Source organism: Megascapheus bottae, chromosome 4 (genome assembly GCF_031878675.1).
Source record: "Megascapheus bottae isolate mThoBot1 chromosome 4, mThoBot2.hap1, whole genome shotgun sequence".
Taxonomy (NCBI): domain Eukaryota; kingdom Metazoa; phylum Chordata; class Mammalia; order Rodentia; family Geomyidae; genus Megascapheus; species Megascapheus bottae.
Genome location: NC_143512.1, coordinates 55,432,000 through 55,446,250, shown reverse-complemented (window position 1 = coordinate 55,446,250; position 14,251 = coordinate 55,432,000). Strand labels below are relative to the sequence as shown.

At 37.0% G+C, this 14,251-nt stretch overlaps 1 protein-coding gene across 2 annotated transcripts in view; it reads right to left on the bottom strand.

Moving 5' to 3' along the window:
- Window positions 1-4,112: 4,112 nt before the first annotated feature.
- Dhx29 (DExH-box helicase 29) overlaps window positions 4,113-14,251 on the bottom strand; it is a 50,955-nt gene continuing 40,816 nt past the window's right edge. For both annotated transcript variants that reach the window (XM_090331941.1, XM_090331942.1), the window contains 5 exons: window positions 14,056-14,149; window positions 10,853-11,146; window positions 9,828-9,959; window positions 8,065-8,161; window positions 4,113-4,404 (listed from right to left, as the gene is read on the bottom strand). In XM_090331941.1, coding sequence (XP_090188067.1) covers window positions 4,352-4,404; window positions 8,065-8,161; window positions 9,828-9,959; window positions 10,853-11,146; window positions 14,056-14,149 — 670 coding nt within the window. In that variant the 3' untranslated portion in view covers window positions 4,113-4,351. The remainder of the gene's footprint in view (window positions 4,405-8,064; window positions 8,162-9,827; window positions 9,960-10,852; window positions 11,147-14,055; window positions 14,150-14,251) is intronic.

Sequence of the window (14,251 nt, the reverse complement as noted above, 5' to 3'; positions counted from 1 at the left end):
TCACTGGACACTAATGAAAGTAAACTCTGCAACTTGTAAGGTGGAGACTGGGGGGGGGAGGGAGGGACGGGAGAGAGTAAGGGAATAGATGACACGGTATGAAATGAAATGTCCTCATTACCTGACTCATGCGATTGTAATCCCTCAACATCACCTTTATAACACAATAAAGTAAATTAAAAAATATGGGGTAGTAAGAGATAACTCTGGAGGAGGCGAGACCACAGCCAGCTGAGCCCTTGTGGAAACAGACTGTAATGCCATGCCACCAAGCAGCATGGCAGGATTAGAACACGGTTTAGAGCTTCATGGGTTTGAAGAAACCAATATTCAGGGCATGAGGCTGGGAGCTGAAACAGTGGTAAACGATATTTATTTGCCCAACAATTTGTTTCAAAAAGCTAGCACCATCCCCCTTGAACACTTGTTTGTTAAACTTGTCATTTAAAATATGATGTAAAAATCAACATTAATAAATTCTTTAAAAAAAAAGCTAGCACCATGTAGACATTGATATCTATGTGGAGATCAAGGAAGGAAAGTGATGCTGCCTGGAGCTCACTGAGGTAAGGCTTGGGTGGTAGGTAGGTAGGTAGGTTTGCTTTGGGCCAGCTGGATGTTCATTTGTAGATCCTCATCGGGAAGCAATGTGATCCCTGTGGGATATGCTCAACCCCACCTACTAGAAACATTTGGAAACCAGTTCCTTTACAGGCTGGAAACTTAGTGGCATTTCTAAAGAAAATGTAATGGAAGTGTATTGCTTGAGTTTGCAACCAAAGGGTAAATGAAGCATTCAGAAACTTGATATTTGAAAAGGTATTTTATATTTTATTGCAGGTACTGATATTAGCAAAGTAGAGTGTGTTGCTGCTCCTTTTCAAGTACTTGGGGGGTTGGTAAGTCATCTTGAAATAACTGTTATAGAAATGTTGAACAAAAAGTCTGCTACAGCATCATCAAAAATTTTGTTGTTTGCAGAAATTGTTATTAAAGAGACATCTCAGGCCAAACAAAAAAAGTGGACTGGCAAGAGTCTCCAAAGTTGTGAGAATAGGATAGAATAGATCAGCTGCTGCTGCAGTTATGTGATTTTTTTTTCAGCAGAGGTATGATGTGTCTTTTTGCCATTCATAAGTTTTCCAGTTTGTTGTGGTGTGTGTGCATGTGAGAGAGAGGGGGGAAGGGAGGGGAGGGAGGGATAGTTCGCAGATTTGCAAGGAGGCTGCTGCTCACATTACAATTCTCTGTACTAATCTGAAGTCTGAGTGAATTTGAGTGTTTAGCCCTCTGAATAAGTACTAGTGGAGGATGACATCTAAGAAGCTCCACCTCTGTAATATAGGAACGTCGTCACTACATTCAGATGCTGGATCTGGCCATCCAAAGGAAAATATCATCTTGAAGTAAGAGGTGTCCTTCTGGATCTGATCAGAAGTGAATAATAAGATATAAAAGATTGTGGGAAAGCATTATAGTTAAATATAGCTAAAGTTGGCTCAGGCCTCTGCTTTCTGTAGTATGGGAGATTAAGCAACTTGTTTGCATGGGCCTGGGAAGCGTTTTCTCAATCTGGTCTTAAGAGTTGCTCTTCTGGGCTCCCTCTGGGTAGTGGGGATGCCTGCGTAGACTTGAGGGTGCTAGGAAGAGTACAGTCATCTTGGTATCATGTGCCTAAAATTTAGGGTATGACTTTTGGATATGACTAGAATGTTATGCTCTCAGATTTGTTTTGGGTGTTTAGTATGTAGTTTAATAAAGCCATTACGAGTACACAAGATCAGAACTTTGCCAGATTAGGATATTCCTAGTGTTATTCATGTGAAGAGGTATGATTTGAGGAGATAAATAGGGAATTGGCAGAAAGGGAGTCTTTCTTTCCTGCATTTGCTTCTCCTTAGATTTTAAAGTATCTAGATATTAAAGTAACCATGATGGGCTGGGTGCTGATGGCTCACACCTGTAATCCTAGCTACTCAGGAGGCTGAGATTTGAGGATCGTGGCGTGAAGCCAGCCCAGGCAGGAAAGTCTGTGAGACTCTTTTCTCCAATGAACTATTCAGAAAAAGCTGGAAGTGGTGTTTAGCTTAAGTGGTACAGTGGTAGCCTTATGCATAAAGCAGCTCAGGGACAGTGCCCAAGCCCTGGATTAAAGCCCCAGGAATGGCAAAAATAAATAAAAACGATTAGGGCTTAAGGCATGGCTTAAATGGTAGAGGGACTGCCCAGCAGGCAAAAAGCCCTCAGTTCAAACCCTAGGACTGCCAAAAAAAAAAAAAAAAAATTAGCCACATGTACTGTGGCTCATACCTGTAATTCTAGCTACTTATACCAGGATAATCATGGTTCAAAGCTAGCAGCATGGGCCAAAAAATCCTTGAGATTCCATGTCCAGTTAATCAGCAAAAAGCAAGACCGGAGGTGTGGCTCAAGTGGTGGAGTGCCAGCTGAATAAGCCTAGCTGTTGCTCAGGGCCCTGAGTTCAAGCCCTAGTCCCAAGGAAAAAAATGAGCTGCTGTCTTTGTTCTTCAGTCGTGACTAGCAGCCTACTGGCAAGTACACCCTGTCTTCCCATGTACTTGCTCTGGTATAAACATTTTTCACATGAAGGAGAAAGGTTTAAGACAAACTACTTAAGGAAGACTTATGAAAGTTGTCTGTAGGATGTACCCATACCTGAATACTATAGTTGTATTTCTCTCATGCCACAACCAATATTTAATAAACTCTACTAAGAGCATTGCTCTAGCTTTGTAGGGAAGATGGCCCTGCTTCAATAGAGCAAGAAGCAGCTGGGAAGCTGAAGGCAAAACTAAATGAGGTCTAGGGTTAAATATGAAAGTATGATGGATAGTGTTAACAGGCAGCTACTTGCTTTAAAAGGTATTCCTCTTTGAAGAGATTTTCATGTGTAGTATTTGTAAACCAAATTTCAGTCTTTTAATGTGGCATCCCTAAAGTTATTTTATTTTTGTCTGGAACTCAAACTCAGTATCTTACACTTTCGCTTACTGACTCACACTCTACCTCCAGAACCAAACTTCCAACCTCACTAATGTTGCTTATGATGTTATTGTGAGGGAGAAAACATTTTTTGGTGGTTGGTGGGCAGGTCCTAAACTTATCACCTAAACCTGGATAAATCTCCCTAAAAATTTTTTCTCAGGTTATTTTACAAAGGGGTAGACTTACTGTATGCAAAATATATTTTTAAAAAAAGTTATCTTATAGTCAAAGGCCTGTTGTTGAGATTGTTGTCACTGATGAAAAAAAAAGTGCATTCAGCTTGGAGAAGGCACTCCTTATGGCCAGTGAGGCATCCTATATTAACATAACCTCATACTCCCGTTTTTTTTCTCTAGTGGATGGAAAACAAAGGTGGCAATTAGCACCTTCAGACCATGGTAAAACAACCCTCTGTCACAAAGGTAAAGCAAAACTGGTCTACTGAGAAGCAACACAAGTAAGGGTGAGGACACAGATATAATGTGCCTACTTGGATGACAAATCAGGGTAGCAGACCACAACACAGCAGGTGTTGAGCCCTGCCTACTCATATGCTTCTTAGAACCCATGAGAAAAGGCACCAAGGGCCCAAAGTTAACAAACTGTGGCATGTAGGCTGCCCTGTTGGGAGCAGGATTCAGGCTCTAAATATGTTCAGTTAGATGGGTTTGAAATGAATGTAAGAGGGGCTGCGTTTTCTTCTCATGAAGCATGTCAGCATGTTGAAATTGTATCTGTCAGAAACTGAGAAATTGTTTCTCTTTAAAATGGCCCAATATCTCCAAGTGTTAAGAACTGATAGAGGATGATAGCTACACAGAGAATCATATCAAGTCACAGAAACTATAGAGACCTTGCCTTTAAAGACTAGAACAATGGGCCAGGAGTTTGGCCTAGTGGTTAAAGTGCTTGCCTAGCATGCATGAAGACCCGGGTTCGATTCCTTGGTACCACATACATAGAAAAAAGCCAGAAGTGGTGTTGAGGCTCAAGTGGTAGAGCTTCTAGCCTTGAGAAAGTCCAAGGACAGTGTTCAGGCCCTGAGCTCAAGCCCAGGACTGGCAAAAAAAAAAAAAAAAAAAGACTAGAACAATGTGCAAGACATGGATGATACCAAATTATTTATTGTAAGTTTAGTGGCAAATACAGACAATAATCATCATTAAAAAGGAACTAGAAAATTTCACATGTTGAAAGTATGTGCTTTTTCTTTTGCCACCTTTACATTAATGGCTAATAGCAGTTTTTTTAGGTATAATGAAATACTTAATGGTCCATTTTCACATAATTTTATGATTTTTATTGTCATCTCAACTTTTTAAAGCATTGACCATGAATTGCAGTATCAATTATTCTCTGTTTTTATCAATTCCGTAATGATCTGTAGAATCTTGTCGTCTAAATAAAAGAAAAAAGAAAATGAGTGGATTCAATAATACATATTTTTTAAAATGTATATACATTTATGTTTGTAGTACACTTTTCTTTTTAATGGTTTTACTATGAACATGATGTACAGAGGGTTTACAATTACATAAGTCAGGTAATTTCAGTGCCCATTGAGTTCCACTGCAGAACAAATTACAGTACATAATTAAAAAGGATGTTTAATACTGAAGATGTACAGAAAATACTGTCTAGAATTACATTAGTACAGAAAATACTGTCTAGAATTACATTAATGCTTATTATAATTATACTCTGCTCATATCAACATTATAGAAAAAAGTCAATACTTCAGAATATATAGGTTAAGGCCCAAAGACTTAATGTGATCCCAACTGTTATTTCCTACTAGGGAATCAGTTCTACAGAAATTTCTTAATAAAAAGAAGTTTCTTAACTTTTCCACCTCGCTGGAATATACTATGGTTCTACTGACTCTTCCAGGTTTTTAAGAGTGTAGTAGGTTTTCCACTGGATGACCAAAGAAGAAAGGGATAACTGGTTTAGCCCAAAGGGGAAAAACAAATTCTGTTAGGGAAGTGTGCTTGGAGAGATGTCAATGGGGAAGGGACAGATTTCCCAACACAACAGAAAGGTCAAATAGCAACTGAATTTGACAAATAGAATAAGAAGTGGCATTATTTACTAAGATTATTTTTTGTTGTTAACAGCTACTTCATCTAGGCAGTTCTTAAATTGTGAACTAAGAATCTTATAACTACTCTTAGAAAGTTCTAATTATTGGACTGCAAGACTAGGTTTCAATGCTCTGAGTTTCAATGGCTGTAATGAAAAAGTAAGATGGCTGATGGCCTGACACGCTGATTCTTGGGGGTTAAAAGAGTGGTAGTGGAGGAGAAGAGTCACTTGCTAGCAGTGGAACAACGGCAAGCTTAGAAGGAACCATGACACAATAATGGACTTCATCTTCCCTGTCAACCAGATGTATACCTTACACCCAAGGGTAAAATGCAGTTCTTTCTAAAGTTGCAGTTGTAATTGTCAAGGCTCCCCAAGAGCCTGTATCCCTTACTATGGTATGATCTGATTTACATTTCCAGCAGCATAAAAAATTAGTATACTTTAATGCTTATGCACTTACATCCAATTATACCATGAGGTTTCAGGATAGAAGCACTTGCTAGTAACCTCCCCAACTGCCCTACAGCCTGGCTATATAATTAATGGCAGGTACTTGATTAAATATAGTGTGAAAAAGATACTCTGCTAAATATAGTACAATGATAGTGAACTGATAGATTCTTAAACACTAAAAGCAGGAAAAGAAAATTCAAGTGCTTCATGATATGATGCCATGGGAAGAACACAGCACCAATTAGATTCTAATCAGCTTCTAGATCTAACTACATGTGTACAGAAAATGAAGAGTGTCAGGAAAATTAAAAGTAAAAGGACACACTAACCAAATTTCTAAGCTTAGAATAGTCTATCAAGAAAACTAAGTTTATTAAAATAATTGCATTTACTTAACAAGTAGTCTATAGAGAGGAACTGTGAACAGATTAGAATAATAACAACAATAGTAATGATAATAATAAAATGGTGCCAAGCCTCTGTCCCAGAGATTTGTATGTAAGAGACAGAGCTTTGGAGACTGAATCTTTTACAACTGTCAGGATGAGTTTGCAATTTAGGGAAAGAATACAGCAGGTTAGTTAGAAACTCACATCTGAGATTTTGGTGGAAGAATGTTATATTTACTTTAATTAATTAAGTAAATAATTTGTCGGTCACAAGGCTTGAACTCTTGGCCTGGACACTGCGCCTGAGCTCTTCAGCTCAAGACTAGTGCTCTACCATGTTGAGCTACAACACCACTTCCGGCTTTCCAGTGGTTAACTGGAAATAAGAGTCTCCTAGACTTTAACTTTGAACCATGATCCTCAGATCTCAGCCCACTGAGTAGCTAGGATTACAGGCATGAACTACTGGTGCCTGGCTAGCTAGAGAGTTCTATATTTGTAAGAGATGCATAACAGAGAAAACATGCTAGGATAAACCAGCAGAAAGTTCTCAGTTCATAAGCCAGACACAGAGAAACATAGGTTGCATAATTTAGAATGTGCCTATAAATTTACAAGTACATTTGGTTTGGTAAGCAAGGGGTTACAAATGAATTAACTGCAAACAGTTTAATTCTTTAAAAAGACTAAGTCAAAGCCCAACAAAACAAGTACCAGGAAACAGATACTTGTAAGAGGGTAGGGTAGGGTCAAGGTATGGAGGGAATGCAGGTAAGAATTGATTGTATATACCACAGAATTGAGGAGGGGGGGTTGAAGGGGGGTGAAGATATTGAAGTGATGACACAGATCAAGATGCATTGTACATATAAACTAATTTGTTAAAGGGCAAAAAAAAAAATACAGAATCTAAAATAAGAGAAGGGGTGGCTGAGAATGTTGAAAGGGTGATGTTGATCCAAGATGCACTATATTCATAAACTGCTTTGGTGAATTGTACAACTACTTAAATATAATAAAAATATCTTAAAAAGTCCTTAGTTCTTTAAAAAAACTTCTCAGAGCTGGGTGCAATGGCTCATGCCTGTAATCCTAGCTACTCAGGAGGCTGAGATCTGAGGATCGAGGTTCAAAGTCAGCCTGGGCACTAAAGACTGAGACTTATCTCCAATTAACCTCTAGAAAACAGGAAGTGGTGCTGTGGCTCAAGGGATAGGGTGGTAGCCTTGAGCTGAAGAGCTCAGGACAGTGCCCAGGCCTAGGGTCCGTTCAAGCCTCATGACTGACAAAAAAAAAAAAAAAAAAATACTCAGGCGGGAAGCATGGCCTAGTAGTAGAGTGTTTGCCTAGCATTCACTAAGTACTGGATTTAATTCCTTGGTACGACATACACAGAAAATGCCAGAAGTGGTACTGTGGCTTAAGTGGTAGAGTGCCAGCCTTGAGAAAGCCCAAGGACAGCGCCCAGGCCCTGAGTTCAAGATTGCCAAAGAATGGCAAAAAAACAAAAAATCTCAGATTTTTAATAAGTAAACTATATTATTAATTTACTAAGATGCTAATAAATATAAATTCTTTTTAAACTGTGAAATGATCAGAAGTTTAGAAACAAAAATGAGAAAACTTAGTAACTTAAAAGACTCATAAGAGAAAGTTATGAATAATCATAGATTATCTTTGAGTTTGACATTCAGCATAAAATATATTTTACTGGGGCCGGGAGTTTGGCCTAGTGGTAAAGTGCTTGCATAGCATGCACGAAGACCCGGGTTCGATTCCTTGGTACCACAGACATAGAAAAAAGCTGGAAGTGGTGTTGAGGCTCAAGTGGTAGAGTGCTAAGCCTTGAGAAAGTCCAAAGACAATGCTCAGGCCCTGAGCCCAAGCCCAGGACTGGCAAAAAAAAAAAAAAAAAAAAAAAAAAAGAAAAAAAAATATATATATTACTAAAATAATTTTCAATCACACAGAATTAAATATTTCATATCATAGTGCACTCCAAAGTTAGGTCACAGTTTCTAAAATGTATCTTTCAGATGCTTCTTAGAAAGTTTTCTCACACATTGTACCTGCATATGCATATACAAGAATATTATCTTCCATATGTAAGCAGCATACAAACACTTACTTTCAAGGGACATCTTTGGATTTTCAAGCTTTTTTCTCAAAACAGAATCAATGAGAACTCTTAGCTGCTTGAAAATGACAGCTATCTTTACTGGGGCCTGTTAGGAGGAGATGAAAAACATGGACAAATTTAAGCAGGGGATTATAACTATTTAAAATAAACCAAACTAAGCATATGTGTGTGACATTTTATTTGCTTTGGTACCATTTGAATTTTTTTTCTTTTTTGGTAGTACTGGGTTTGAACCCAGGGCTTTGGGGTTGCTTAGCTTACTCTCTACCATTCAGCTATACTTCTAGATATGTTTTTTTCTGGTTATTCTGGAGATGGAGTTTTGAAGACTTCACTGCTCATCACAGTCATATGCCACTGGTACCAGGCCAGCCTGATTTTTAATATAAAACACATATGAAAAATTATTTTTGGTAGCTGAGCTGTACAAACTTTTTAATTTCCTTATTCAAGGGTTAGTATCACTTTCTAAAATAAAGCAACTATTATTCTGATAATTCTTCTCTTACATAATTTCTAGTAGTCAAGACAAGTTTTGGGAAGGTAATTTTTTTTTTTATTCATTATTCCTTATTTTTTTCTTTATTGAGATTGAACCTTATAAGGGTCATCATTTTGATTTACAAAGCTTATGATTAACAAAAAATACAAAGACCTCAAGTTTACATAGAAAAAAAGTAACTCCTCGAACATGAATGATAAAATGGTTTCTTCCTGATGGGGTGATATGTACCTTTCTTTCCTGTTACTTAGTTTCAGCTGTTCCCTCTAGGAAGGGAAATTTTTTTTAACAGTTTTATTGAGGTATAACATCAAACCATAAAAATGTAGTTAGTGTTTAGTTTCAATGATTTGTAGTTGAGTCTGTAGCATTTTACAGTCATTACTATAACCCAATTATAGGCTATTACTAACATTGCAGCTTCTTTGCATGAAGTAAATGAAATTTGTAAGTTACATTTAAAATTCACCTCTCTAGTCCTAGACGTGCAGGTACGCATCATGCTACAGCATAACAGAACACATTAGATTTGCTGAATTTAAGCTGATCAGTGTTGATGAGGCCACAGGAAACAGATAAACATACTGTGAGCAGTAACAAACCTCAGTCTAATTTATTCACAGATCTCAACAGGCTACATTAAGAGCTATGAGTCTGTTTGATCTTTGTATGGGAGGCAAAAAGGAGTGCACTGAATATGAATTTTGGGATCGGTAATCTTCCATTTGAATTTTTAGTTTTGGTCAGTCATAGGGCTTGAATTTAGCAGCTTGGGCAATGTCCCTGAGTTCACTGCTCAAGGCAGCATTCTACCACTTTGAGCCACAGCTCTACTTCTAGTTTTCTGGTGATTAATTAGAGGTAAAAGCCCAGGCTGGCTTTGAACCACAATCCTGAGATCTCAGCCTCCAGGGTAGCTAGCACACAACCCTTGGTTTGAATTTTACCCTACTAGTAGCCAATCCATGTACAGTGGTAGACTTTATTTCTCATTATCTTTCAGTGTCTACTTAGAAAGGAAACTGTTTTGGAATAATCCATATAAAATTAGCTATTGCAGTACTTAACACATGGTAAATTATAATTGTTACTGATAACAAATTAGATCTGAAACCACACAGGCAACATAAAATAAGACTACTCTAAATCACGTAAGAAGAGATTATGTAAGCTTTAATAATGATATTACATATCCACCTCAATAGTTGAAAACTTTTATGTAATCAGTCAAATAAGTTATACTGTCTACCTGAAAATAGATCCAACCGTCAATAGAAAGAAGACGTTCCCGGTGTTGAACTTCTATGTCACCACCAAAAAGTAAAACTGGAAAAGGGGTTATCAGTGTTGTTTCCCGCAAAAACACTCTGGCATACCTTATCTACATAAGAAAAAGGGAAAAACAATTTCATAGTCTAAAAATGTTCAAAATTTGTTTCATGTAAGCATTTCATGTAAATGTAATCTGTTAACTCTGTATTTTCTCAAGATATGTACTTTCTTATTGTAAGAGATATATTAATTTAATAAGTCAATTATTACTATCTGTATATTAAAAGGTATTTTATATATTATCTGTAAAGCTGAATTATGTAATGAGCAGAAATATTAAATATTGCTTTAAAATGAATACTTATGAGATAGCAAAATTTTAAAATATGAAAGACAAAACACCATCTTCATTTCTACCATCTGTTTAAAACAAGATATGAAATGGTAATGCAGTTAGGATTCAAAATGTTGATTTATAGTTTATATATATTATTTGCCATTAAATTACCTAAGGCAACACTGTGACTCAAATTACCATCAAGCTATCAAAATTCTACAACTCCAACAGCCTCTTATTTGGGAATAAAACATTCAGGATTTAACCCTTTGAGATAACAGATCTCAACAGGCTACATTAAGAGCTATGAGTCTGTTTGATCTTTGTATGGGAGGCAAAAAGGAGTGCACTGAATATGAATTTTGGGATCGGTAATCTTCCATTTGAAGAAAACTGACACATTACTAGCCAGTATCTGTTTGTTCCAACTTTATCCCAAGAAAGGTGATGGTGAGAATATATGTATCAGTTTGAAGATTTTTCTCTTATTAAAGGAAGAGAAGTGTTTTTTGGCTTAAGAAACTGTGTTATCTATGTTTCAAATATGACTAACAATGAGTAGCTCAATTTGAGAATATTATAAAATAATTGTTGGAGCACCCTAACTTGCTATAAATGTACTGAATAATGTGCTGAATACTAGACTTCAATAATGTATACTTTACCTTCTCCTGGTATAAAAGCCATCCGTAAGTTTGCAAATCACGGTTCACTGAGGAAGGATGTACTTGCGCTTTGCCTTGAGCTGTCTCCACAATGCAAGCCAACTTTTCTGTAACATCCACTGACTTCATGCAAATGATCTTCCCTACGTTGTCATATAGGCCAGCAGTCAATACAGCTTTAAGAAGGGCAATGTCTTGGAAAGAGAGGGTCTGAGAGGCTTCCCAGCTGGTAGAAGTTGTGGAAGATGAAAATCCTGCTGCCTTAACCAACTTTATTAACTCTTGCTTTACATCCTGGGTTGTTTTATGAAAGTAAGAGATATAACCATAATTGATTAAAATAATTTACCAATAACCTAGTAATTATTTTCTTTAAAAACAGATAGGATGTCTAATTATTATTTAGTTAACTAAGGTAACTGGGAAGTCAAGATTTAGAGTCAGCTCTTCTTCCTTATCACCCAGACTTTAGCTATCACAAAATCGCCCAATGTCTGTGAGAGAAATAAAATGGTGTCTGAACATTTTCATTCATCATATTTGTTTCAGTTTCTCCTTAAAGAATCTTTTCTTTTGTTTCTCCTCAGTAAGGTTGGGGACATAGAGAAAAACACCGGAAAGAATTATAGAGGGATCTTGATTATAGAATGTTTGTATTTTCTTCATTTGTCTCTGGGAATGTCAAGTTCCTAAAGAACTATCAGAGTTTAATAACAACTTCATTTCATCTAAATTGAATTTTAAGTTTAAGTGGCTTAAATTTAAATTAAAAAAATTTAAAATCTTAAAAATGGCTTTTTTTCTACCTTTACTAGTGTTCAACAGCAAAATTACCACAGGAAGGAAGAGTATTTCTCAAAGTACATAACATACATGCAATTACAAGGTGATGTTTACACTTAGGATAGGTTTTTGTTTGAACTCTAACAGACACTGATTCTAAGGGAGGAAGCCCAAATAGCTGCTTTAACACCAGATTTTAGATCTGTAAACAGCTGTTTGCAAGGAGATTTAAAATCTGCAGCTCAGGAGAGAGAAAGGAAAGGAACAACTTAGACTAGGGGAAAGCTGAGAGAAAACAAAAGGAGGACCAACTTGAAAAAATAGCCTCCTAAATTTCTACCTAGCTTCAATCTGTTGGCCAAGAAGAGGTTATTTCCCGAATAGGAAACTCTACTGAATAATTTACCTGTTTTTTTTTTTTTCCCCTATTTGTTATTAAAAAAAAAAAAAAAAGTAGAATATCTATAGACTAAGAAACTACTTAAGATCCAGGCCTGGGAGTGTAGCCTAGTGGTAGAGTGCTTGCCTAGCACGCATGAAGCCCTGGGTTGGATTCCTCCATACCACATACACAGAAAAAGCTGGAAGTGGTGCTGTGGCTTAAGTGATAAGAGAGCTCTAGCCTTGAGAAAGCCCAAGGACAGTGCCTAGGCCCTGAATTAAAGCCCTAGGACTAGCCAAAAGGAAAAAGAAAAGAGGGGAAAAAAAAAAAAAGAGATGAAACTTAAGGTCCGTATCAATCAAATTAATGTATGGATCTTGTTTGGATCATGACTTGATCCTTGGTTAAAAAAATGAGGAACACGTATGAGATCATTGGGGGACATTTAAACATTGTATATTTGATGATATTAATGAAATAATTTTTGTATGCTTGGGTCCTGGGGCTTGAACTCACAGGGCCTAGGTCCTGCTGCTGAGCTTTTGTGTTCAAGGTTAGTGGTCTAGCACTGGAGCTACAGACTCACTTCAGGGTTGTTTTTGTTTTTTTTTTGATGTTTAATTGGAGATAAGTCTCATAGACTTTGGCCGGAAGTTTGGCCTAATGGCAGAGTGCATGCACGAAGACCCGGGTTTGATTCCTTGGTACGACATATATAGAAAAAAAAACCAGAAGTGGTGCTGAGGCTCAAGTGGTAAGGCTCTAGCCTTGAGAAAGTCCAAGGACAATGCTCAAGCCCTGAGCTCAAGCCCAGGACTGGCACAAAAAAAAAAAAAAAAAAAAAGTCTCATAAACTTTCTTGCCCATGATAGTTTGAACTGCTATCTACAGATTTTAGGCTCCTGAGTAGATAAGATTATAGGTGTAAACCACTAGTGCTCAGCTAAGGAACTTGTTTTTGAAAGGTGTGATAATATTAAGGGAAAAAGTCCTAAACTTCAGAGATACATAATGAGCTGTTAGGCTGAAAAGTAATCTATAGGGTAGTGGAATAGGGTAGAAAATTTACATAATAAGGTTTTAAGTGGGGAATGGTACATAGGTGTTTAAAAAATAATATTCCATCTGATTTTTGTTTGTTTTTGCCAGTTGTGTGGCTTGAACTCAGGGCCTGATCACTGTCCTTGGAATTTTCTCAAGGTTAGTGCTCTACCACTTGAACCACAGCACCACTTCCAGCTTTTTTCTGGTACTGAGGAATCAAACCTGGGTCTTTGTGCATGCTAGGTAAGCATGCTACCACCAGGCCAAACTCTCAGCCCCCCATCTGATTTTTGGTAAGTTTGAAAATTTAAAGAAAAATAATTCTACTTCCAGCTTTAGGTGATTCATTGGAGATAAAAGTCTTACGGACTTTTCCTACCCAAGGTGGCTTAGAACCTTAATCCTCAGACTGTAGCCTCCTAAGTAGATAGGATTAAAGGCAGAAGCCACTGGCAACTGGTTCACTATAATTTCTTGAGTATATTTATGATTCTAAAATACTGTTTTAAATCACCTATAATGTGTTCAGGTTAGTTGTTGGAAGAAATAAAGTTTAGTTTATAATAGGCTTAATTCAATCATTGCTTATTAAACCCTATATGTCAAGCACAATCCTACGTATTCTTTTTAACTAAAACAAACAAGAATAAATGTGAGACTTTGACAGCTCCATTAAGAATAATTTGTTCATTTGTGAAATGTAGATCTAAAATGATAGTGGGACAAGAAAACAAAAGGGGGGCTTTGAGTGGTGGTGTGCGATAAACAGCAGTAGGGAAGGAGAATGTAAAGTATACAGAAAGCTAAGGAGGACTAAAATTTGACACACACACAAAAACACACAATGGAACCTACCAAACACTGAAAAGGGAAAGAGGAGGAACTAACTTGTTCAAACTATACACATGGAATTAACACAATGAATCTCCCTCATGTTATTAATGTGTACTAATTCAAAATTGCAAAAAATAAAAATAAAATAGAAAGAAATTACCTCCAGGGTTAACAGTGATGTTCTGTTGAGAAAGTTTCTCCGGCAGTATGTGATTTCAGAACGATAGCCTCCTTCTTGTCGTGCTTTCTTCCATCTAGATAAATAAAATGTTAATAAATGAACAAGGCTCACTATGGCTCTTCTCTAAGCTTGATAAAATTACAGTCATTTAAAAAGGAGTCTTGCTGGGACTGGG